Here is a 23,474-nt window from a genome sequence, read left to right on the forward strand (position 1 = left end):
TTCCATTTTGCAATTCCTTGCAGCGGACTCTCTTCGCGTCACATTTCAGGTCTTTGCCCAGGTAGGCCATGATCTGGGCAAACCACGATAGCACTGTCGGAGGCAGGCACCCGTGATGGGCCCCGCCTCACTTAATCTCATGCATCTTGGGGAGATGGCCCTAGAGGGCGCGCTGCAAGGAAAGGCTGCCGGCGCCGCCATGTGCTAGAGTGGAGCGTGAAGGCCACCTCGAGTGACCCGCTTGCCGGTACCTGATGGCGCTTACCTCCTCTCTCCGGTGCAGCTGGATGGTGTCTTTCCACTCCTCGTCATCAATCACCGCAATCGCCACATTGGAGGTGGAGCTGCCCGCTTCTCTGCGCCCCGTGGATTCATAACGATGCTCAAAACTAGGCAGAGAAAGAGAACCAATGCCAGTCAAAGGAGAACGAGAGAGGGCACCAGGCGTCCCGGGTAACAATTATGTGACCAACCTCAGCCACAAAACTGACCACCCCTCGGTTTGTGCGCCAAAAACTTTGGGTGCTAGTACGGTGATTTATGCTCACACAGGGCGCAGAAAAAGTGTACCACATCACAGGCATGAGATGTGAAAGCTACCATCATTCATAAACACGTGCAGCGCATTCCGCATAAGTGCAGAAGCCTTCCTTCACATACACAAACATGGTACTGCATAAGCACCAGCCCTAAAGCATCCCTTCATCAGACGAGGCACAGCACAGGTAGCAGCAATGCGAACTTCTTTACAAAGCAGGAGCGCAAACCACACACAGAATAATAGCAGGGGCAGCACGAAGACAAGCTTCCCCAAGACAGAGAAAAGATGCAGAATGTGCATGAGCAGTGACAGAATTCACAGGGTGCGAGGGCAAGGAAAGGTGGTGGGGGTTAAAGCACAGAATGTCCCTGGGCTGGGCTGATGCATTTCAGGTTAGGGTCCTGAAAGCGTAGACTTACAGGCCATTGCTCACCTGTGCATGGTAGGAAAGGAGGTGTGGGCGTCAGAGCGACGAGTGGTAACAAGTAAACAAACATACACACACACACACACACAAAACACACACTCACCTGCTGTCTCCCAACTGCTCCTTCTGCACCTCAGTCGTGAAATACTGTCCAAATCTGTCCTGCAAAAAAATACAACTCCATAAGCGAGAAGTGTAGGACGGGGGCACTGGCTGTGTAGGGGTTGAGGGTGTGCCTGGAGAGAGGGGGGAGGCGTGGATTCGAGCGGGCCTGGGCTCAGCCTCCAAATATTGGCAGTCTCCAAATATTGACATTGTGCTAGGGGCTCCCCGAGCCGACTTCCCCGACCAGATTGATTGCCTGCAGTAAAGCAAATGAAATGAGTGACAATACCGCTCTTCGACAGTAGGGGTCACTTCCGCCACGTTTAGAACTGTAACACAAGTTACAAAAAGGCGCTTGCTTTCAAACAATGGAAATTATACCAGAATACATTGTTTGTTTTTTTTTAACCACACGCATTAAAGAATTGTCATCAGAATGATTTGAATTATTTGTAAGCATCACAGAATTGATTGAAAACAACTGTGGTATTGCATTTGAGTTGATGAATATTAAATGTTTATTAGCCAATGATTCCATCATCAAAATATAATCAGATCAAAAAATAATAATACAAATATGGCCAAGAATACCATGATGTTAAGTGGTCATATTGAGACAGTATGTATTATTAGGAGCAGATGGGCAGCGATCATAGTAGATCCTATCGGATCTGGAATACATATAGGATGTGTTAAGTGATGCAATTGGGATGAGCGTACACCGTTTATGCATTGGGCATATTGATGCAGGGACCACCATCTAATAAGGACTCCCCGGAGGGTGGGCAGGGCATACATGATTGCAATATGGTAACATAAACAATAGGAAAAATGGACTGTTGCAAATCTATAATGAAGTTTATTAGAGTAAGGATGTATATGTAAGGAGCATTGAATTCAAATAATGATTAACATGAAATATAAAAGGTATGTGTAGATTATCTAGCCACAAACGCAGTTGGATACAAAACGCCATCCAAAATGGCTGAACTACGTGTGACGTCACAATGTCAACATCAATAAATGCTGTTTTCGAAATGGTGACCACAGCAAAATATGCACGTGGAACACGGCAAGGACTTGCACTAAACCAAGGACCATTAAGGTAAGGAATACGGGCACCTTGAAACTCTAATTTAGACAATTTCTGCTGGCCATCATAAGGGGAATAATATCCAAAACACAAAATAGACAATGGGAAAGGAACGTTCAGAGGAACGCATTGTGCAGCATTCACCAAGCATGGGACATACCTAGAGAATGCATCTTTAAAGTATTATTGCTAAAAATGGACTGATATACAGAATTTGTAATAAACAGAAAATATTTTATGACCTTGGCAGGTCGAGCAGGGAATATAGCAATTAGGTGGCCAATGTGCAAGCACTTTAGAGGCTACAGCAATTGAGGTGAGCTCACGTGTGGTGTACATTATGCACATTTTTGTAGCTTAAAAGATAACAGAAGAGGGTGTTGGGACTATCCTCTATAACATGAGATAACGAAAACATGAAGAAACGCTTGGATGGAGAGTGCTTATTTAAAGACTTGGAGGAACAGTGTCACAATTATAAGGGTGTGTCCTCACTTACCAGCAGCACTCAAGGGAGTACGGGAGAGATTTAATGTGTAATGTATTTATTGAATTAATGGAATCTGTATATCTCCCATAAGAAGTCACAATACCAGCTGCACCTCCTCAGAGGTATTCTTCCTTTCCTCTCCTTGCCCCAGAAGCTCACAGTCTCCAGAGCTCTGGTTCTCTCTAGGCTGGACTACTGCAACAGCATATTCCTAAATCTGCCTGCTTCTACTCTTGGCCCTCTGCAACTCATCCAGAACAGGACTGTGAGACTTGTCCTTGGCCTCAGACCCAGGGACCGTATCTCTCCAGGACTGAAATCTCTGCACTGGCTCCCAGTGGCTGCGAGGAGTAAGTTCAAAACCCTTTGCATTGTCCACAAGGCCTTCTGGGGCCTGGGGCCTAAATACCTTCAACTCTCTCTTCCTAAATATCTCCCTTCTCAAACTCTTGGCTCATCCACCTCCAACTCCCTCAGAGTCAGTTGCTTCTGCAAGCAACGAGTTGGTGGTCAATCTCGTTCTTCGACTGGGGCCTCCCTCTGGAATAGCCTCCCTTCCTCCCTGAAACTTGAGGAGAATCATCTCTGGTTCCTTAAGCACCTCAAGACTTTCCTCTTTGCTTCTGCTTTCTCTCCGCCTCTCCCTTGCTGAACTCCTGGCTGAAACTGAAACTGCAGTGGTCACCTGGCTACCCTCTGATTTCGGGCCCATGTCCCCTCCCCCACCATTTGCACACCTCCACTGCCCCCCTGGCAATCCCCACGCTTGAGGGCTGTTTTTTGTATCCCTACAGTCCCCTACTAGCACTTGAAACCTGATGTCTGCACTTGAACTTGGCACCAGCTGGCCGCACCTTTACTTATTGCTTTATTCTATATATTCTTACGGTCGATCCCCTGTAATGCACTGCCCTCCCCATCCCTCTGCACTTTTCCCCTTCCCCTGCACTTGCGCGATCTCAAAGTCACCTGGCCTAGTAATATCGTTGTCCGTCTTCCCGTTCCCCCTCCCTTGCCTCGTCACGCCTTGAAACCCTTGTGTACAGGCGCGTTATAAATGCCATATCATATCTCTCTGCCCTCTCTGATCCTGCCTATCCCATCCACGGTTGCCGGTCCTAACTGGCGTTCATGTAATATTTTGATTATATTTTGATGATGGAATCATTGACTATTCAACATTTAATATTTATGAGAAATGTAAATAACTAATCTAACAAATGTCTTACATGTAATGTGAAATGATGAATTATTAGCCCTGTCTTGACGAGGTCCATATGAGGTCAAAACACTTGTCTAGATAGGGACATTTAGTTAATAAAACATTTCTGGAAATACAACTGGTACTTTCAGACTGTATACTTCAAAGCATAGAGTGGAAAGGCGCACGATAAGGGGCAACCTACTTTTATATATTTCAAATCAGAGTTTATGAGGATACCCTTGGCTATCCCCTCAAGCGACAGTCCCCCCTATTTATATATTTATTTAAGTGACAAGTGCGGAGTGTCGCGATATCCTCAGGGTTGTTCATTTTATTTTGAGTTCATGTTCCATTTTATATTTGAATTTATTTATTTTGGTCAACATTTGGACACATATTCATTATATTTTAATAGAGCGTGTACTCCTTTTCATTGCACATATCAAAATGTGATGGCACTGCTGGGTCACATCGTTAGTTACATAGGCCCCAACGCTTGTAAAGGTGTATCTACTTTGGAAGTTCAGCGGCGTGGGACCCCTTTTAGGACCACGCCCCCAAATATCGCATCATGGCATGGTCAAGCACCCCAAGCGCTCGATTTCTTATCCCACTTACTTTACTGGGGTGGGGTGGTAGGCATAGGCGGGGTAATAGAAATGAATACATGGGATGTGATTCTGTAATACGGGAAAGGAGAGCAAGTCTGTGCACAAGAGATAGGATTGGAACCTAAATAATGAGGCTCACGGAACCTAGTTGGGTTTCCCTGTGCAGAACATAAGTGGAACTCACTTAAGGTGGAGAGAATTCCAAGTGGAACACATTAATCGCACCAGTATGACTATGCTCCTCAAATGCCTCTTCTTGCAATATCCAAGCATTAGGTTAGCCAAGTGCCATCCACGTTAAGCAAGAAAACTACATCAGTATTTAATAACGTAGGCAAAATATAACTGCATCTGAATGCGCAAACCAGCATCCGAGCCCTCTCCAACAGAGCAAAGCAAACCTTTGCATGTGCCCGCAGCTCTTTGGAGTGAAATAAATGCACCCAGACTAACTGGGCACCCAGTACACAAGAATCAAGGACTTTGCCAGAATACAGACATTTAATCATTCCAAGGAGTTTTGATGGTGTGTGATGCATTTTACTTGGAAGGCTGTTCAACTCAAACAACAATTACCACATTTTCACTTTTTGCTTCCCTCATAAGATTAGGAGCATTTTTCTTTGACGTCCCCTGGTTGTCGTGCCTATGTAGAGTGATTGAAGCTATAACCCTCGGATAGCCTTTGATGAGAGAGAGCTTCATAGGCCACGAAATGCTTTTAGTGTATTCAGTATGAGATTGATAGAATAGTATTTTACTTAATCAACTATAACACTTTGCCTAGAAAAGTTAATATTTATGCAATTTTCTGGCTCTGTGTGAATGGTATTTTAGCAATTTGTGATACACAGGTTTCAATATGAAGTGAACTTATTCAGAAAAATCAACTGGGGAGAGAAGAGTTGAGCAAATTGGCAATTAAAGTCAACACGGCAGCCGAATCCAAGACAGTTCCCGCTACATGGGGGAGAGGGGCAGAACCCATTGTGCACAAAAAAGGAAGTAATCACTGGTTTGGTCTGTCGCTAATCTGTGCATAATCATCAAAATGGAAGCCAAACAATCCCGGGAGAGAGATCCTGTTCTGCTCAATTCCCATATGCTCAGTTCCCACCCTCATACATTTCTTTATTCAGCAGAAGAGTGGACTTAAGCATCTAGTAGAGTTCTGATAAGTCATCCTGATCATGGTGCCCCCAATGGATTTCAGTGGCTGCATGAAATGCTTTGCAAGTCTTGTTATTCACGTATCCTCGATGTCTAATGTCTGCTCAACATCCATGGCTCTTGGAGGTTGAGAAACTTCTCAGTTTGGCGCGTGCATCAAGGGGTTGATTCGGTTGTTGGTGAATCTTTAGAATGTATTCTAGGATACTGTTAGTGCAGATTTTAAGAGGCTAGAAATAGGAGGTCCTAGAGGCAGGCTTCTAAAAAAAGGACACTGCTCAGATTGGCAACAGGTTGGCCTGGGCTAGAGGTGCACTTAGAGTGTGCCTGGATCCTGTCCTGATCACTCGTCTATGCAGAGCTGCTCTTGCCATGTTTATCACCCAGTCTGGGCTGCGCTTGAGTTGACCATTTCAAAGTGGAGCTGGGCAAAACAGCGACACTTACCTTTATTATCACCCAGTCGGCATGGCGCAGTGGGCATGCGCTGCATTTGCAAAGCACCTCCAGCCGTGGCTTCCAATGAAAGAGTAGCAGCAGGATCCCCAAGGTGAACAGAGCCCCGATGTAGCAGAGCACAACCCGCCATGTTACTTTACGGTAACCGCTGACCTCCTGTTAGTGGTGGGGGAGGGAGGAAAGAGAACAGAGGACACATTACATTGCAGTGTTTGATGTGGGAGGAGTCACGGAGGGGGCTCTATGCGGCAACAGAATTTAGCTCACAGAATATACAAGATGGAGAGAAAGAAGCAGAAATGCGAGGAGATGGGGGAACGGCGAGGAGAAAAACAGAAGCAAAAGAGCAGAGCAGAAGAGACAGGAAAACCCCAAGACTGCGTGAAAGATGCTAAGAAGATTACCATGGAGAAAACGGCAGACCTAGGAGAGATTAAAATTAACTGAATGGATCAACCCGATGATAGAAAAAAAGAGGACGAGGCAAGAAATTACAGACATACAGATAATTAAGACAAGACAACCACGTAAAGCAAGGACATTGGCAGATTTTTCATTTTATTTTTGTATTTATCTGGCTCCTAGTATTGGTACTTCGACTAGAAGACCCCTCCAATGTACAAACAGGCCACAGGGGAGTCTCATTTCTGGCTGCCTTAACAGAGTTGAGATACAAAAGCGGACAGACAATAAAACAAAGGCTTACACATAAATACACTATGCCAGTTTGGTTATCCTCAGGGCTTGTATGTAGCTTAATTGCTGAGGCGTAGCCAGGGTAGGGCCTGAGTGGGCAAGGCCCACCCAAAACCTGTAAATGCCGACTCAGCAGCACTGTGTGGGCATTTACAGATGTTAATGTCACTGTGGTGGCCCAAACTACTTCAGCTTCAGGTCCCGCTTGTTAGACAATCCAGGCTACGCCTCTCCTTAATTGCCAATCCTGTATTCACAACCTCATGTCGCTACTATATAGGTAGGATAGGTAGACCAGTGGGTTTCTACTCTACCTATATAGTACTGAGGGGAGGTCGTGCTTACAGGATTGGCAACTAAGCTGCATATAAAGCCCAGAGGAAGACCATGAAGGGGTTGAAACACGCGTTTGCTGTTGTCGTTCATTAACCATAAAAATATGGTTTTTGATAATTTGGATGTTTGATAATCTGCATGAATTTGATTTTGGTCTATTTGATAACAAAAGGGCATTTTCCGGGTGGAAGTGGCCAGGTGTTTTGATTCATGCGATTTCTTATGACTTCGTGCTCAGGTCACAGTCTAACCTTGAATTTTGCATGTCCACTCCCGGTATGTGAATGGTGTATTTTTCTTGATAGTAACCCTCTGCAAGTTATTACTATATCAGCAGCGTGCATGCTGCAGCTCTCAGTTTTGGGCTACAATTCCCAGGATTCCTTACCACAGAATATGCTGGCTAGGGCTAATGGAAGTTGTAGTCTACAACATGTGAAGAGCCAAACTTTGCAGACCCCTGAACTATACAGTAAGACATTCAGCAAGCAGTTATTTGACTAAACATTTCATTTTTAAACGTGGTTTAACGTGGATGGGCAGCGTGTGATGGGGAAGGGTGGTAAAACGGGTAGAGAAAGAGGACATACATTCTTTAAAATTACCTCTATCAACTGTGTGGGATATATTGACCCACTCAACAGCATTTCCCCACAACATCAAGCTGCATTTGCGCAAGAAAAAGCAATATGGCTGCGCTGGCTCCTGTGCGCCCCAGGACCTCCAAACCTCGTTTTTGCAACAAACAAAACGATGGCTGCACCGTCCTGCCAAGCACACCTCAGGCAGGATGGAACAAGGGTACGCACTGAAGGAGCGTGCCAGTGTGTTCTGAAACATAAATGGAATGAAGGCAGCACTGCTTCACTAAAAACCCAAAATTCCACTTCAAAATGAAACTTTTCACCCTTTAAAAAATGCAGCTTTGACGCCAATTCCATCTGTTCATTCTGAAACCACTGTGATTAAAAAGGCCCCGTCATGCCCAGGGTATTTCATTATGCTTCACCAAAACCAGACATAATTCCTGAATGACAGGCCCAGTTAAACCAACTCAGAGAAATCAATAAGCAACTTCACTTTCACTCGCACAGGAACACACGTTTATTTCTTTCCAAAAGTATCCAGGCTCAGCAGTTCAAAGATACTTTAACTCTCTGAGCCAGGTCAGTGTCAATGTATCTATGCTTCACATAAAACTCCTGCATTCAAGGAAATGACTATGGCTGCAAAGACAGGGTGGGAATTTGATGGAGCTGCCAAACCGAATTTAAAGAAACAAATGCTAGCAGTTTTCAACACATGTGGAAAAATGTGCTTTTGCAAAACTAAAGGAAAAAAATGGCCTATTTAAAAATAAACTGTTGAATGAACGCCTGCTTATTTAGCAATGTGAAGGGGTTTTGTTGCTAGTGAAAAGACATACATGGGGTATTTTCTTTCATAGGTTTGTTTAATCCAGGACCCAAAATAAGAAAAGGAACAAGTTACTTACCTGTAACTGTTGTTCTCCAGCATGGGTCTGGCATGGATTCACATGCTCATGAATATTCCCCGTCGTCAGGCTGGGAATCCTCGGTAAAGAAAAAATCAGTACCAGTTACGTTTCTGATCTGTCTTTCTTAGTAGTAACCAATCACTGATCTCTGGGTCATACTGCCCCCAGCCAATGACAGCCCTCTCCCTAAGCCCCGCCTCTGGCAGCCATCCTCAGATTTGGTAGCACGCCAAGTGGCAGTATGACCAAGTGAAGAGCCGCAGAGGGGTAGGTGGGAGGGTTCGCATGTGAATCCATGCCAGACCCATGCTGGAGAACAACAGTTACAGGTAAGTAACTTGTGTTCCTTCTCCAGCAGGGGGGTCTGGCATGGATTCACATGCTCATGAATAAAAGAATACATAGCAGTATATACATGCACAACCACGGGAGGTGGCAACAGGCTCAACATTAAGCAATACAACAACTCAACATTAAGCATCTCTTACCTCCTCACCAGGCTCACCTTAAGCGAACAGGTTGCGCAGCACTGCTTGGCCGACCCTGGACTCCTCCCTGTAGTCCCGATCGACGCAGTAGAATCTTGTGAAGGTGTGCGTCGACCTCCACGTAGCAGCCCTGCAGATGTCCAGCAGGGGCACACCAGACAGGAACGCAGTGGTAGCAGCGATCGCTCTGGTCGAATGGGCTCTCGGATGGCCGGGCAGCGGTCGGTTTGCCAATCGGTGACAATGCATAATGCAGCCGGAGAGCCATCTGGAAATGGAAGTCTTCGAGAGAGCCTTCCCTTGATTCACAGACCCAAAGTTCACAAACAGTTGTGACGTCTTCCGAAAACTCTTTGTGCGGTCCACGTAGAACTTCAGCGCTCTAGCTACATCCAGCGAGTGCAAAGTCCTCTAGGCCGGCGTCGAAGGCGACGGAAAGAAAACTGGTAACACCAAGGGCCCGTTAAGGTGGAAGTCCGACGGCACCTTGGGCATGAAGGAGGGGTGCGTCCTCAGCACCACCCTCGTGTCATGAAAAGTCAAGTATGGAGGCTTGCAAGATGGGGCCTGAATCTCTCCCACTCGTCGTGCAGAGGTGATGGCCACGAGGAACGCTGTCTTCCATGACAGGAACTTCAAAGGTGCCGAATGCATAGACTCGAATGGGGCCCCCATGAGCCTGGTCAGCACCACATTAAGTTCCCACGCCGGGGCAGGGGCCTTCACCGGCAGGAATGATCGGAATAGTCCCTTCATAAATTCCTTTACCTGGCGATGAGACCACAAGGACGCCCGTCCCGTAGTCCTGGTATTTCGGGAGATGGCAGCCAGATGTATTTTTATGGAGGCATGAGCCAGTCCAGCTTTGGCCAGCGACAGTAAGTACGGCAGCACTTGAGGGGCCGTAATCCGCAGAGGGTTAATCTTCTGTGCACGGCACCAGACAGAGAACCTATTCCATTTATGACCGTAACACTTGAGAGTTGAGGACGCTCTGGCCTTTGCAAGAACCTCTCTGCAATCAGCCGGGATATCGTACCCTACAAACTCTAGTGCTGCAGGAGCCAGGCCTGCAAGTTCAGCGACTGGGTTGTGGTGTAGAATGGCGCCTCCTTCCCTGGAGAGAAGATCTGCGTCCGCCGGCAGCCTGACTGGTGGGGATGTTGACAAGTCCAGAAGGTCTGGGAACCCAATCTGCCTCGGCCACGCCGGTGCGACGAGGATCATCCTGCACCTGGACTTCTTGAGCTGGTTGATGAGGCGGAGCAGCAATGGCAATGGAGGGAACGCGTATAGATACAGGCCGTCCCAACGGAACGAGAAAGCATCGCCCATGCTCCACGGCTGGGGGAACCTGCTGGCGAACCTCTGGCACTTGGAGTTCGTCGCCTTCACGAACAAGTCGATCTGGGTTTGCCCCATCGTTGGAAGAGTCGATCCACTTGATCCTGGCGCAGTTCCCACTCGTGGCACGAGCGAAGCTCCCTGCTGAGTGAGTCGGCGATGGTGTTTTTTATTCCTGCCAGGTGGAAGGGAACCAGAAACATCCCCTGGGCGATGGACCAGTGCCACAGATCCTGGGCCTTCTTGGATAGGGCTGGGGATCTGGTGCCCCCCTGCTTCCGTATGTAGAACATCGTGGTGGTGTTGTCGGAAAAGATCCTCACCACTTTGTTCTTGAGAGACGGGAGGAATGACTTGAGCGCACAGAACACTGCACGGAGCTCCAAGATGTTAATGTGAAGAGACCTCTCCTCCGGGAGCCAAAGGCCTCTTGCATGGAGATCTCCGGTGTGGGCCGCACAACCCTCCAGAGAGGCGTCCTCGAAGCAGCCCCCCGCCTGAAACCAGCAGGCATCGAGGAACTCCTGCAGCGGATGCATCCGAAGTCTGCAGAGGGGTACAAGGTAGATGAATGAGGACATCATCCCGAGAAGGGACTTGATGGACCTCACCCTGGCCACGTCGGTGGCCAACAGTCGCTGTACCCTGGCCAGGATGGTATTGGTCCTCTCCTCTGAAGGGGAGGCCAATTGCTCCACTGTATCGAGCTTTGCCCCCAAAAACAGTGCTACTTGCGACGGAACCAGGTGGGATTTGGGGTAGTTGATGGAGAACCCCAGCTCCGTGAGCAAACGGACGGTCCTCGCCGTATGATCGACGGCGAGTTCCCTTGACCTTGCCCGGATTAGCCAGTCGTCCATGTAGGGGTAGACGTGGATCTCCTGCAGGCGCAGCTGCGTCACCACTGGTGCCAGGCACTTGGTGGAAACCCTGGGTGCCGACTTTAATCCGAACGGTAGGGCTCTGAATTGGTAGTGGCGTCCTTGAACCACGAACCTTAGGAACTTCCTGTGCCTTCTTAGAATGGGGATGTGGAAGTAAGCATCCTCCAGGTCCAGCGACGATAGGAAGTCGCCTTCCTCCAGATGTCCCAGCACGTGCTGGAGGGGGACCATCCTGAATTTCTGTGCCTTGATGTACTTGTTTAAGCGGCACAGGTCCAGGGTGGGGCGCCAACCGCCTGTCTTCTTCCTGACGAGGAAGTACCTCGAGTACACTCCGGAGCCCCGGAGCCTTCTGGGGACGAGCTCGATGGCACCTTTCTTGAGCATCGCCCTTACCTCCAACAGCAGTTGAGGGACGTGATTTTCCTTCCTGGCCACGGGAGGAATGCGAGGGCACTTCTTTTGGAATTCCAGCGAGTGCCCGTTGGCCAGGGTGTCCAACACTGAACGGAGGTGGCCTTGCTGCCTTGGCGATGATGGCGGTAACCCCCTTGTTTGCCGCAACCTCTGTAGGCCTCCTGGGAAGAGGAGCGGGCCGCCTGCCTTTAGGTGGAGGAGCCACCGCTGGATCCTTTGGAGGCACTCTGTTTGCCTCCAGAGCTCCGAAAGGGCCGTCGCTGCTGAAGCACCCCAAGGGCCCGGGCCGTGTCTGAGTTGGTCTTGATGGCCTGTAGAGACTCATCCACTGCCTTACCAAAGAGGTTGTTGCCGTCGAACGGCATGTCCAACACTCTGGTCTGGACGTCCTGGCGAAAGTCTGTCGCCTTGAGCCATCCTCGTCGTTGGAGGCAAACTCCGTTGCCCAGTTGGCGAAATCCGGTATCGGCAATGTCCATTGCCACCGTAATGGCGTGATCCGACGCCACCTCGCCCTCCTGCAGAATCTCTAGGGCCTCCGCCCTTTTGTCATCAGGCAGGAAATCTAGCAGGGCAGTTATCTTGAACCAGAGCTCACTGTCGTAGCGGGCCACGATCGCTAAGGCATTGCCCGCCTTAATCGTCATCGCCGCTGACGAGATGACTCGTCGTCCCATAGAGTCCAACTTCTTACCCTCGCTGTCCGTGGAAGTTGAAGCCGCCGCGCCCGCTGCCTTCTTCTTAGCTGCTGCCGAGACGACTGAGTTCGGCGTGGGCTGGGCCCTGAGGCACAAGGGGGCGGCATCGGGGACTCGGTACTTCTTCTCGTACCTGTCCCTCTTGGCAGGTGTCGTGGCAGGGTTCTTGAGGACAGCAAGCCCCTCGTCCCAGATGTCGTCGAGTAAAGGCACCACGAGGACCGTCTTCCTCTTAGCCTCTCGTCGCTGGTACAGAAACCCCTCCTTTTTCTGTTCTTCAGGGCAGAGCTGGAAGAGCTCGGCTGCCCTGGTTATCATGGCGTGGAAAGAGCCAACCTCGTCAGCTGGGGACGCCCGCGGGGGAGGTGACGATGGGATGTCTGCTGTGTCATCGCCGCCCTCGTCGTCCGTCCCCGTCGCCGTATCTGTCGCCGTACCCTCTCCCGGAGAGGGGGATGAGGGGTCCGCCGGTCTCACAGGCACGAAGGGCGGAGCGGGGTGGACTCTCCTCCGCTTGTTCGGAGGGCTTCCCGACAGGCCTGGTTCTGGCTCCTCCGTCGGGGTGCGTGGCAATCTCGTCCTTATCTCGGTACATAAGGATTGGATTGCCAATAAAATGGCCGCCGAGCTATCCTGGGGCTCAGGCAATGGCTGCGACGGACGGGATGGCCGCTCCAGTGGGCCCTGTTCGTCGTCCTCGTCGCCATCATCGATCACGTCAGTAGGGCCCGTCCCCTGGGATCGAACCTTCTCAAACCTCTCGTTGAGGCCTATGGACCTTTCGTTGAGGCCCCTCTCTGTCTCCACCAGTTCCTCCTCAGAGGCTGATTCCGAGTCTGTAATGACCACCGCCCCCCCCCCTTTTTCAGCCGGGGGCTTCACAGGGTCTTGGCGATGGGCTGGAAAGAGGATTCCCTCTGCGGCGGCAGGGATACTCTGGGCCCAGAGGCCGTTTCCATTGGCGTAGTCTCAGCCGGCTCCGCCGGAGTCGAAGAGACCACTTCGGTAGAGGCCTTAGCCGGGTGGATCAAAGCCCTCACCACCAGGTGCGTCCTGGGCCTTCGCCTTGGGGGGTGGAGGGGTCAACGCCTCGCTCCCCCTTCGAGATCAACCGGGTCCGCTCCCGCGGCCTACCCGGGTTCTCGGACTTCCTCTTCCCCGACCCAGAGCGCTGGTTCATGGTCGAACATGCCAGGGAAGTAGCACCCTGCTTGGCAACCGAAGAGCCTGACCTTTCGGCGCTCCCGGAGCCCGCGGACTCGCGGTGCTTGGCCTTCTGTTGGGCCCCCATCGCCGGGGCCCCCTCAAAGGACTTAGATGCCCGCTCAGACTTCTTCGCCTTCTCACTTGCTGTGCCCTTCTCCAGCCAGGTGGCGAGGTGGGAACGACGATCTTGTTTGGTCCGTTCCGAAAGGTTCTTGCAGAACGCACAGTCCTTCTCCACGTGCGTCTTGTCCCCATGGAGGCAGTAGAGACATCGCGAATGCTCGGTCTCCTTGAAAACGTTATATAATCTGCATCCAGGGCAGTTCCTGAACAGCTTGGATCCGGGCGTCGAGCTCCCTTTGTCCTGGGCCATGTCTTGAGGTAGGCCGCAGATCTTCCGTAATCCTCCAAGAAGTGTAAACTCGACGAAAACTTCACCCTTGAGGGGCGTAGAAGAATTCCGAAACGGGTCCCCATTATCGGAAGTAGAAACGGTGGAGCTTGAGGCTCGATTAAACCGAAAAAATGAGAAATTCTCCTGAAAAAACGTGAAAACGCAGTAAAAAACTTGAGCGAAACACGAGGACTCCCAACACTTGAGCGTGCGGTAAAAATCTGAGGATGGCTGCCAGAGGCGGGTCTTAGGGAGAGGGCAGTCATTGGCTGCGGGCAGTATGACCCAGAGATCAGTGATTGGTTACTACTAAGAAAGACAGATCAGAAACTAAACTGATACTGATTTTATCTTTACCGAGGATTCCCAGCCTGACGACGGGGAATATTCATGAGCATGTGAATCCATGCCGGACCCCATGCTGGAGAATAAAGGTTTTAAAACACATGGGCTGAATTTGCAAGCTCTCAAAAACTAGTTATTTCAGTTGTCAGCCCTGAAACTTCCCCATGAGGAAAGGAATCACACCATAAACTCTGAGCAGATACTATACATAGTAAAACTGTTTGCATTGTCGGAGCTTGTTACATTTTGGGGGGTAATCTCTCATGTACGTCTTTGCTAGTCAATTATAGATCAGCACCATCACTTGGCACCAGGGTTTCAAACAGAATTCAATTCCTTGTTGGAGGGGTATTCTGGAACCAGGTCAGACCATCACCCATTTTGCCCTTCTTCACCCAGGGTTAGGGAGAATTCTCATTTCTGTGCTCATTCCCTTCAATGTTAGAGTCTCCCAGCTCATTTTTGCTGGACTTTAGGACTTTTTCATTTTAACCATGGAGTGAGTGAGACCTTTTTCTCGCCCTTTCACGTGTTGACCTAATTTGGATTAAGTGTTTCCTCTAGTTATGGAGTCTGACAATCTCCCTAGTCATCTACTTGTTGTATGGTGATAAACAGCACCTTTAGGGCAGTGTCACAGAGAAACCCCTAGATTTTTCATACAGTTTAAATACCTTTTCGTGTGTGAGCTAATGTTCCCAAGACTAGTAAAGTGAAATTGACTTTACTTACCTTTTCCCTTAGTAGGTCCAGCACACACCATCTTATGTGGAGTGCTAGTGGGTTACTTAGTAGCCCCTTATCCTACTCCCTTATTTATTTATTTTGCATTTTCAAAGCACTAACACAGCCCGTGGGCATCAAGGCACTGTTACAGGGATTGTTCATTTTTTTTTTGCGTAATTTTTATTTTTGTCTTAGTTGCTTATTTTTAAACACTCAGAGGTTTCTAAGCGCGGACCCGGGGATGGAACCTGTGTTGCTTTGTGTCGTCTTGCTTCCAAGGCGCGCACGTTGCCGCTAAGCTATTACCCTCACTAGTTTAAATGGCTGGTGGCAGTGGTTTACATTTCCTCCCATTGTGCTTTTCTACCGCAGGCTGAATATTCATCTGCAGTATAGCACCCATGGGTGACTATTTTGTCAAAAATGTCCCCAGTCTTCTTTTTTCACCATTTCGGTTTGTGAGGTCTTACTTGGGTTTTACTCTGTGTGCCAAGTCAGGTATGAGCCCTTTGTTAATTTTGACTCTGGCTCCATTGTGTCTGGAAAGGCAGGATGTGAGGGAGGTTTCCGAAACTCCCTGTAATTTGTCTCTAGGAGAGCATGAATGCAACTAGCCGTGATTGGCTGGCTGATTGTCCTTTCAGGGCAGCCACTCTTGCTGTTTGAGTGACAGCCTAGGCTGCATGAACAGGAGAAACCTGCTTAAAAGACTAGAGTTTTGGGACTAGAGTCAGAGTCGACCACTGGGAGAAACACCCACTAAAGAAACCGTGAATGAAGCTTGCTGCATCATCATGGGACTTTTGAATTGCCCAGTGAAGCCCTGCTGCTGTTCTGAAACTCCTTTTTGTCATCGACAAGAGAAGCTCCGGAAGGGACGACTTCTTCCCTTGGGTTAGTGGGACCAACTAAACCAGAAACAAACTCCACTGGACCATCTTCCCCGATTGGCTGTACTTCTTCGCTGCTGCAGGAACCGAGTGCCAGGGGTCGAGAAATCCATAGTCGAGTGCAACGTCTGCAATCCAGCCAGAAGCTCCAGGAGCAGAAGCAGGACAACCAGAGCTTGAGTCCATTCACCAGAGTGCAGACCTCAAGGAGTGAAGGAAGCCCAACCGGTATCCGAGATCCGCGGTGGTGCTGTTTACTGAGTGCTGAAACCGTGAAGTGCCGCTGATCCAAAAAAAGAGCCTGTAGTTGTGGACGACCTCGAAATTGCTGCAGCAGGAGTCCTCCCTCTTGTCCCCATGACTGAGGCTTAGGAACCCAGGATCTGCATCGCTGCAATAGGACAGAATCCAGCTGGACTACTTCTTCAAACCAGAGGTACTGTTTAGACTTGTGGTACTTACCTCAGTGTCTTTAGCTTTGCTTTTCTCAGTTGAGATTTGCAGTGGCTTACCTTCGAGTTGATGCCAACTCTGCTTTTCACAAGTGTAACAGCTTGTGACGCTACAAGTGATTTCTACAAAACTCTCTAACTTTGTGCAAGACTTATTATACAAGTGACTAAGAAGTGACTCTGCTCCAGGAACTGTGATCCAATTGAGTTTGGCTGCCCTGGCTCCCTGCAGACTCTTCTAGTCCATGGACTGATATTTCTGTCCCTCATAGGTGTTAACTTGCTTAAGACGGTTATTGATGGGAAATGCTTGTCTAGACTTCATTGGAAGATAAGTATACTCACATGCACTGAGAAGCTGTTTAACCTTTCCCCTTGCTTTAACCTTTCCTTTCTGCAACCTCAGAATCTGCAAAGTATAACTAGTGATAACTGTAAATGCCATTACCGTCCTTGTGAATTAAGTTACCTCTGGGTGTAGGATGTCTGTAAAAAGCGTCTCTAAATAGTATCCACTCAACTTGTGCCGATTCTGGAAAAGTATTTTAAATAATATTTCATTGTTAGATATCTTGCCCTTTTTAAAGAAATCTGATTTGAAAACTGATGTTAAATAAATAAATAACTATTTAGAACTGAAACCTTGACTGTAAGTGTTACTTGGCTACTTGTATTTGCACCAATTCTTAACAAACACCCTGGGAATCTGAGGTGGAGCAACAAGGAAATATGGCCTAGATTCCCTCAAAATCTTTCAGGCGCACTTTGGCTCCCACTTTTTTACTCCATCTTCCCCTCTGCTGGGGCTCGAGAACCGAGGACTTCCCACCATTTATCGGAGTTCTTGGCTCCCACCAGTTACCTGATGCAATAAAGTGTGTGGCTCCTTATCTGGCATCAGTTCATTGCAACACCTTTCTGCACAGCCCCCTCATGCAGTACTCTCCCCCACCTACAACCATTGCTGAGTGACCATCCCGAGGAGAGGTGTGAGCAGTGCAGCCCACCACAAATTACTTCAAACGGTGTTGTATTAGCTGTGCTCAAGGGTGTAGTGCAGTAGCAGAGAATGAAGGGTTGCAGCTCATCATTAAAATTGTCCTTCTCAATACTGGTTGGTCAGAGAAAAGCCTTAAGATTGTGTTGAGTCTTTCAATCATCATGTTCACTTGGAGCGGTGTTAGGATGCGACCTAGATACCCTCACCTGTTATGACCATTATCGTGTGCATCCCACAGGCTGACAGTTCCGATTTAGAAGCACTGCTCTGTGCGTTCACGGAGTGGTCTTTCTAAATCTTTTTTTATTCATCTCCACCCAGGATTTCCTCTTAGGGTTGGAATCGAAAGAAGATTCGGTCACAAAGAGCAACAAAAACCAAAATATTTCTGAATATACCTATTATAATTGTTCATCAGATGCACCATAGAGATGCCTTTCATGCTAGAGCATAGGAGCCCTCTATGCACATGTAGGTTAGTCCAGGCGATCAGGCACCTACCATGGCACACATATCATGAGTCACTCTACCACAGATCCCTAGTTAGACTGGTCATACACCAGGACTACCACAATCCAGAAAAAACAAGAGCTCATCTGGTGGGCTTTACTTATTGACCTCAAAACATGCCGCACATGCTTACCATACTAGATACCCTCCGTCTCCAGGCTCAGAGGCTGGTGGCCCAGTGCAGCACAGGTGGGAGGCAGTCGCAATAAATGCAGAGCGAAAGAAAGTAAAGGAAGATAAAAGAACAAGCAAGTAGAGTTGGAACTATGAACTTGTAAGTAGAACTCAAGGTATGACTACACCCAAGGGAGATCCGCAAGAACCCTACTCGGGTAGAAACAGAACCAAATGAACATCCGTAAGGCTGAAGACAAGTGTACAGAGAAACAGGATGCTAATCTCAAACCAAAGGAAACATTTCATAACACGAAATCCTGAAGTGACAAAGATAATAAGTCACGTATAAAACACAATAAATAAGCTCTTAACTCGAGGAAGGGAAGTGCAGAACTACCATTTAACAATTTGGAATGACAGTATACTTGACATGAATTTTATGAGTTGTTGGCTTCAAAGGTCAGGTATAACAAGGCGACATGTTTGTTGATGAACTTTCGTTACTTTTATTCTTGAAACAATTCTTTATAAAGAAGTTGCGTCTTACTGGGTTGTGGTTCAACAAAAGCCAAAAAAACCATGCGTAAGGTATGTTTAATGAGGAAACCCAGGAAAAAGAGACTGCGCCAAAAATGGGTTGCAGAACTATTTATTATAACCAAAAACTGCCCTCCTTGATGACATGTGTTTCGGCTTATCTTAAAGCCTTTTTCAAATCAGGGTCTCTCAACTGATTGTTCAATGCAAACTATTGCCAAACAAGTTCCCAACAGAAAATCATAAAATCAAAAGTTAGCCATTGTTTCATATGAAATAGTACATAATCAAATTAGTGCATTTGTGTCAACAATGGTTGTAAATTGAAAATCATAACACGAGAATGTGGACCAAAATTAAATTAAAAAGAAGAAAGCAAATCCAGACAAAAATGTGGGTAGGTGATGGGGAGGATACATAGGGAAAGAGAGGGAGAGAGGATTTAGTCTGTTTGTTTAGTGCTATTATTGTCAAAGAAATACAAGTGTCTTTATTTTCCACATGGGAGATCAAAAGAGAATCAGATGGTTAAATAATTACCTTAAGGTCTTATATGCCCCTAATATTTTTAAACCGTTTCTGCTCATCAGTATCTGGGTTCGATCCATTCAAAATATAAAAATCATCACTTTAGTGGGCATCTTCATTGCATTTTAGTGAGGCAGAGTGCACTACATTATGGAGTCTTAATCCCTCAGCGCATTCTGTTGCGTTTAATTTATCTAAGGTTGCGTTCATAATCCAATTCATTTTTATTCCGTGAATGTTTATGACAATCAATATTTACATATCCATAATACCGCAAGGTGCCATGTTGCTTACAATTCAAAGGGATATTTCATTTATAAATCACGGTTTCTTACAGCAATCATTTGGTTGTGCAGAAGAGCTATACTTTGCAGATAGTCTCTTACCTGTTCGCTCGATCGTTCTGCGTTTAATCGCGCGCTTCCATTCCTCGCGGGAAAATGTTAAGAGCTTTTGATAGAACATGCGACCGGAGAGCACAAAAGAACGACTGAATTAATCGACAAGACTAAGAAGGAAATTGCTGAAAAAAAAACTCTCAAGAGGCTACTAAAGAAACAAATTATAATACAATGCATGACATCTTGAAGAACTATCACGACGAAGTCAAATTAAGAAAACTAAGGAAACACTATGAGATGAAAGCGATTACAAAGAGGATAGAGTATATACTTTTCAATCGAAATATAATCAAAATATGAAAATGGGATCCAAAACAAGCACACCAGATACATGTTTAGCAAGTTCTGATGCAGAATCTGAAGCAGAAACTTCGACTAAAGCCAAGAAAAACATGGAAGAACCAACCTCTTATAAGATCACATCTGGATATATGAATCAAATCAAACGTTATAAAAAAGGAAACAGAAATCAAACACCCAAGCAGGTCCGTTTGCAACTACCTTCGAACACAGGATCAACAACAAATACACAAGGAGGAGAGGAAGGAGGGGGGGGGGCACATCTAACAAATCAAGGATTACAAGAAAACACCAACAAAAGATTCACCAGAGCAAGCGCAAAAGAATTCAACAGGACCAAATAGGTAAAAATCTTGTCATGAACCTATCCAGAAGAGTCCTAACAGAAGATGAAACCAAGAGTCTAAATAAGGGGCTTTCCTTTGCCCCAACAATTAGATTGAATGAAATTGACATACATATAGACTTATTCAAATGTGTACGTACATTAAAACTCAAAAAGTTCTTTGCCACAAAAGCACCAAGTGAATACCATACAGTAACAAAGATACAACCAAGTGACCTCAGTATTAAAGAAATAGAAGAGATACACTTGCTCAGATCCATTGCAGAACCTGAGGACTATGACATATCCCAAGTTTTACGAGACCTGAATGTAGAACCAGATATGCTACCAAGCAAGGAATTGAAGCCAACCTCCAGATTTGTGCCCTGACTACCACCGGACAACATTATTGACACCTTCTATAAGGCCTGAGCAATCCTAGCCACAACCCCTCAATACAACACACACACTCCGACACAAACACACACATAACCTCCTAAAAAACAGACACTGCTTAGACACATACTTTAGTGCACGCTTCACCCTATTCTCTCTTTCAGACCCATGTCATCCCCTTTAGGACCTCCCCCAAGACACCCAACCCAGGGAAATCCCTCTTCAACTTAACAACACACCTTGCACCCACACCAGACGCATCTGTGTCTGCTCCTCTAGAAGTTAGTACCCTAACACCATCACCAACCCTAGAAGACACTCACCGGACCTCTAACTTGCAACAGGGAACCAGCACAACTTCCCCAGTCGCTGCCCTGTACACAGACATCCCCAACCCCAGTATCCACAATCCTTTTCACACCTCATAACAGGGTCTCAACCCCTCACACACTCCACCACCATTAACCACTACACCTGCCAATACTCATAGAACCCCAACCTCACAAGCTCTCTTTACACACCATCAATACACTCAGCCTCCATCATCTCTCCCTGGAATGGAGGCCCCACCCCTAAAAACCACTCACTCCCCCACCAACCACTACTCCACCCTGCCCCCTCCAACCCTTCCCCATAGCAGACCCTTGCCACCCGTGGGGCTCCCCCTGTGGATCTCAGCTCCAGCACTACCCCATCACCTAGTCCATACCACCTTTGCACCCCCTTCCTGGGGCAGCCCCCATTGCCCCCTAAACCCCTCCCATAATCATCCTCTCCTTGCATCAAACACCCATCCTAGCAATGGACTAACGTGCATCCTGATCAACACCAGATTTATTGCAAATAAATGCCACAAAATGTGCGACTTAATAGCCTCTTAAGGTCCAGACATCCCCTTCATCACAGATAACTGGTTATCGCCGGATGACTTACCCATTGCACACAAGGCCTTCCCCCCAGGCTACACCCTTGTCATAAACAGAACCAGCAGGGTAGGAAGATTTGCTATACTATACAAATCCCTCCTCTCCATTTCAAACTTTAAGGAACAAGCCTGCAACTCAGACTGCAAATCACTCCTAGTAATATTTCTCATCACCCCAACACAGACTCACAGCTTCCAACTTGTATACAGACCCCCGGGCTTACAACAGAAATGTTGCTGAAAACCTCAGCAACTCCTTAGCTGCCATCCTGGTTACTCACCCCTCCCTCACCATTTCAATATATGGTTCAACGTACCACAACCCCCATGATAAGAGCCACCCTGGACAACCTGAAATCCCTTCATCTGACAATTTGTATCGGGCACACCTCACTCTGCAGGCCATAGCCTAGATGCAATCTTCAGGTCTTCTGAATGGATTACCACGCTCCCACCTCGGCCACTAAACTGGATGGACCATGAAGCCATTTTCTTCACCCTCTCAACCATAGAACCTCCATCCTCCCAGACAGCCCTAGGAGCCCCCGACCGCTCCCCTCTATGGAACAACGGCAAAGTAACCGCAGACCAGGCAGAATCTCTGCTTGCATCATGACCCTCCCTTTCACTCTATTCGGGCCAACTCTCCCATCAGCCATTTTGACCAATGGCTCTGAAGCCATTAGCCTACTCACCCCTCTCAGATCCTTCTCCATCAGACAGGGCCCCTCCCCAGATGGTTCATCCAAGCTCTGAAATCACTCAAAACCCAAAACCACATTCTGGAACGCAGAAGGCGGGCTGATCCTTCACCACAGAATAAAATCTCACAACTAAAGACTACAGGGAAAAAATCCACAAGGCCCAAAAATCATTTTACTGGAATAGAATCGCCAATGCCACAAACACCTGTAGGGAACTGCATCAGATTATCACAAAATTCCAGGCCCCTTCTTTGCACCACCTCCTCCCCCTCTCACAACCAAGCACTCTGACCCTCCGACTACTTACAGAACATAGCCCTGGAAAGAATCCTCACCTTTGGCACTAAAATAACATCGCTCTTGTCCCTCTCCCTTGCATCCTTGACTGGGCTCTGCGATCTGTCCACCACCCGCCCGCTCTTCTCCTCTCCTCCTCCTCTTCCATCTCGCTCCCTGAATTACTAAAGCTAATAGCCAACAGCCATCCCTCAGGAACCCCTGGAGGTCCCTGTCCCCCTCCTCTTCGAAAAAGAACTCCTTTCCTCAACCTGCCCCGGCAGCATCGCAAAATGGATCATCAATTCATCTTTCACCTCAGGCACTTTCCCAGCAGATTTCACGACATCCCACACCAACACCTGCTCAAAAAACCCTCCTCTGACCCCCTTCTACCGGCCAACTACAGACCAATCTCAATCATTTCATAGCCAAATTAATTGACAGAACAGCCTACACCCAGCTGTGCCTTTTCACAGAAACCAACCCTCTCCCCAATGCAGCTTCAGACCGTTACAAGGAACTGAATCATTCTTCATTTTGGATCTTAAAAGAACCTGAGAGGAGGATGTTTGTGCCGCACTAATCCTTCTCGACCTCTCTGCGGCCTTCGACACCACTGACCACTGCACCCTCACTTACAGACTCCACTAGTGGATCACTTCCTTGCTCTCCAAAGGATCTCAAATAATACTCATGCTTTCCTTTTCATCGACTCCATGCCCTGTCACCAACGGAGTTCCACAGGGCGCATCTCTCTCACACCTGCTCTTTTAACCTATACCGGAGCCCCCTTCCCGCTATCATCCGTCCAAATGGCTTGTCTTGCTACAACTATGCAGATGACACCCAAATCATCTTCACGATCCCAAAGGACCCTTCCATCCCCTCTCCAACCTCACTTCATGCCTCACAGAAATCGACCACTGGAGGACTACTAACCACCTCCTTCTCAACCCTGAAAAATCTGAAATCATGAAC

General features: G+C 47.7%; 1 protein-coding gene across 5 annotated transcripts in view; it reads right to left on the reverse strand.

Moving 5' to 3' along the window:
• The window catches only part of ATP13A2 (ATPase cation transporting 13A2), a 749,950-nt gene that overhangs the window by 379,810 nt on the left and 346,666 nt on the right, over positions 1-23,474 (reverse strand). For all 5 annotated transcript variants that reach the window (XM_069611124.1, XM_069611127.1, XM_069611125.1 and 2 more), the window contains exons 3-5: positions 6,089-6,256; positions 1,072-1,130; positions 266-389 (exon numbers count right to left, since the gene is read on the reverse strand). In XM_069611124.1, coding sequence (XP_069467225.1) covers positions 266-389; positions 1,072-1,130; positions 6,089-6,256 — 351 coding nt within the window. The remainder of the gene's footprint in view (positions 1-265; positions 390-1,071; positions 1,131-6,088; positions 6,257-23,474) is intronic.

The sequence above is a fragment of the Ambystoma mexicanum genome, chromosome 8, assembly GCF_040938575.1.
Source record: "Ambystoma mexicanum isolate Mex_15411 chromosome 8, UKY_AmexF1_1, whole genome shotgun sequence".
In the NCBI taxonomy this organism is placed as follows: Eukaryota; Metazoa; Chordata; class Amphibia; order Caudata; family Ambystomatidae; genus Ambystoma; species Ambystoma mexicanum.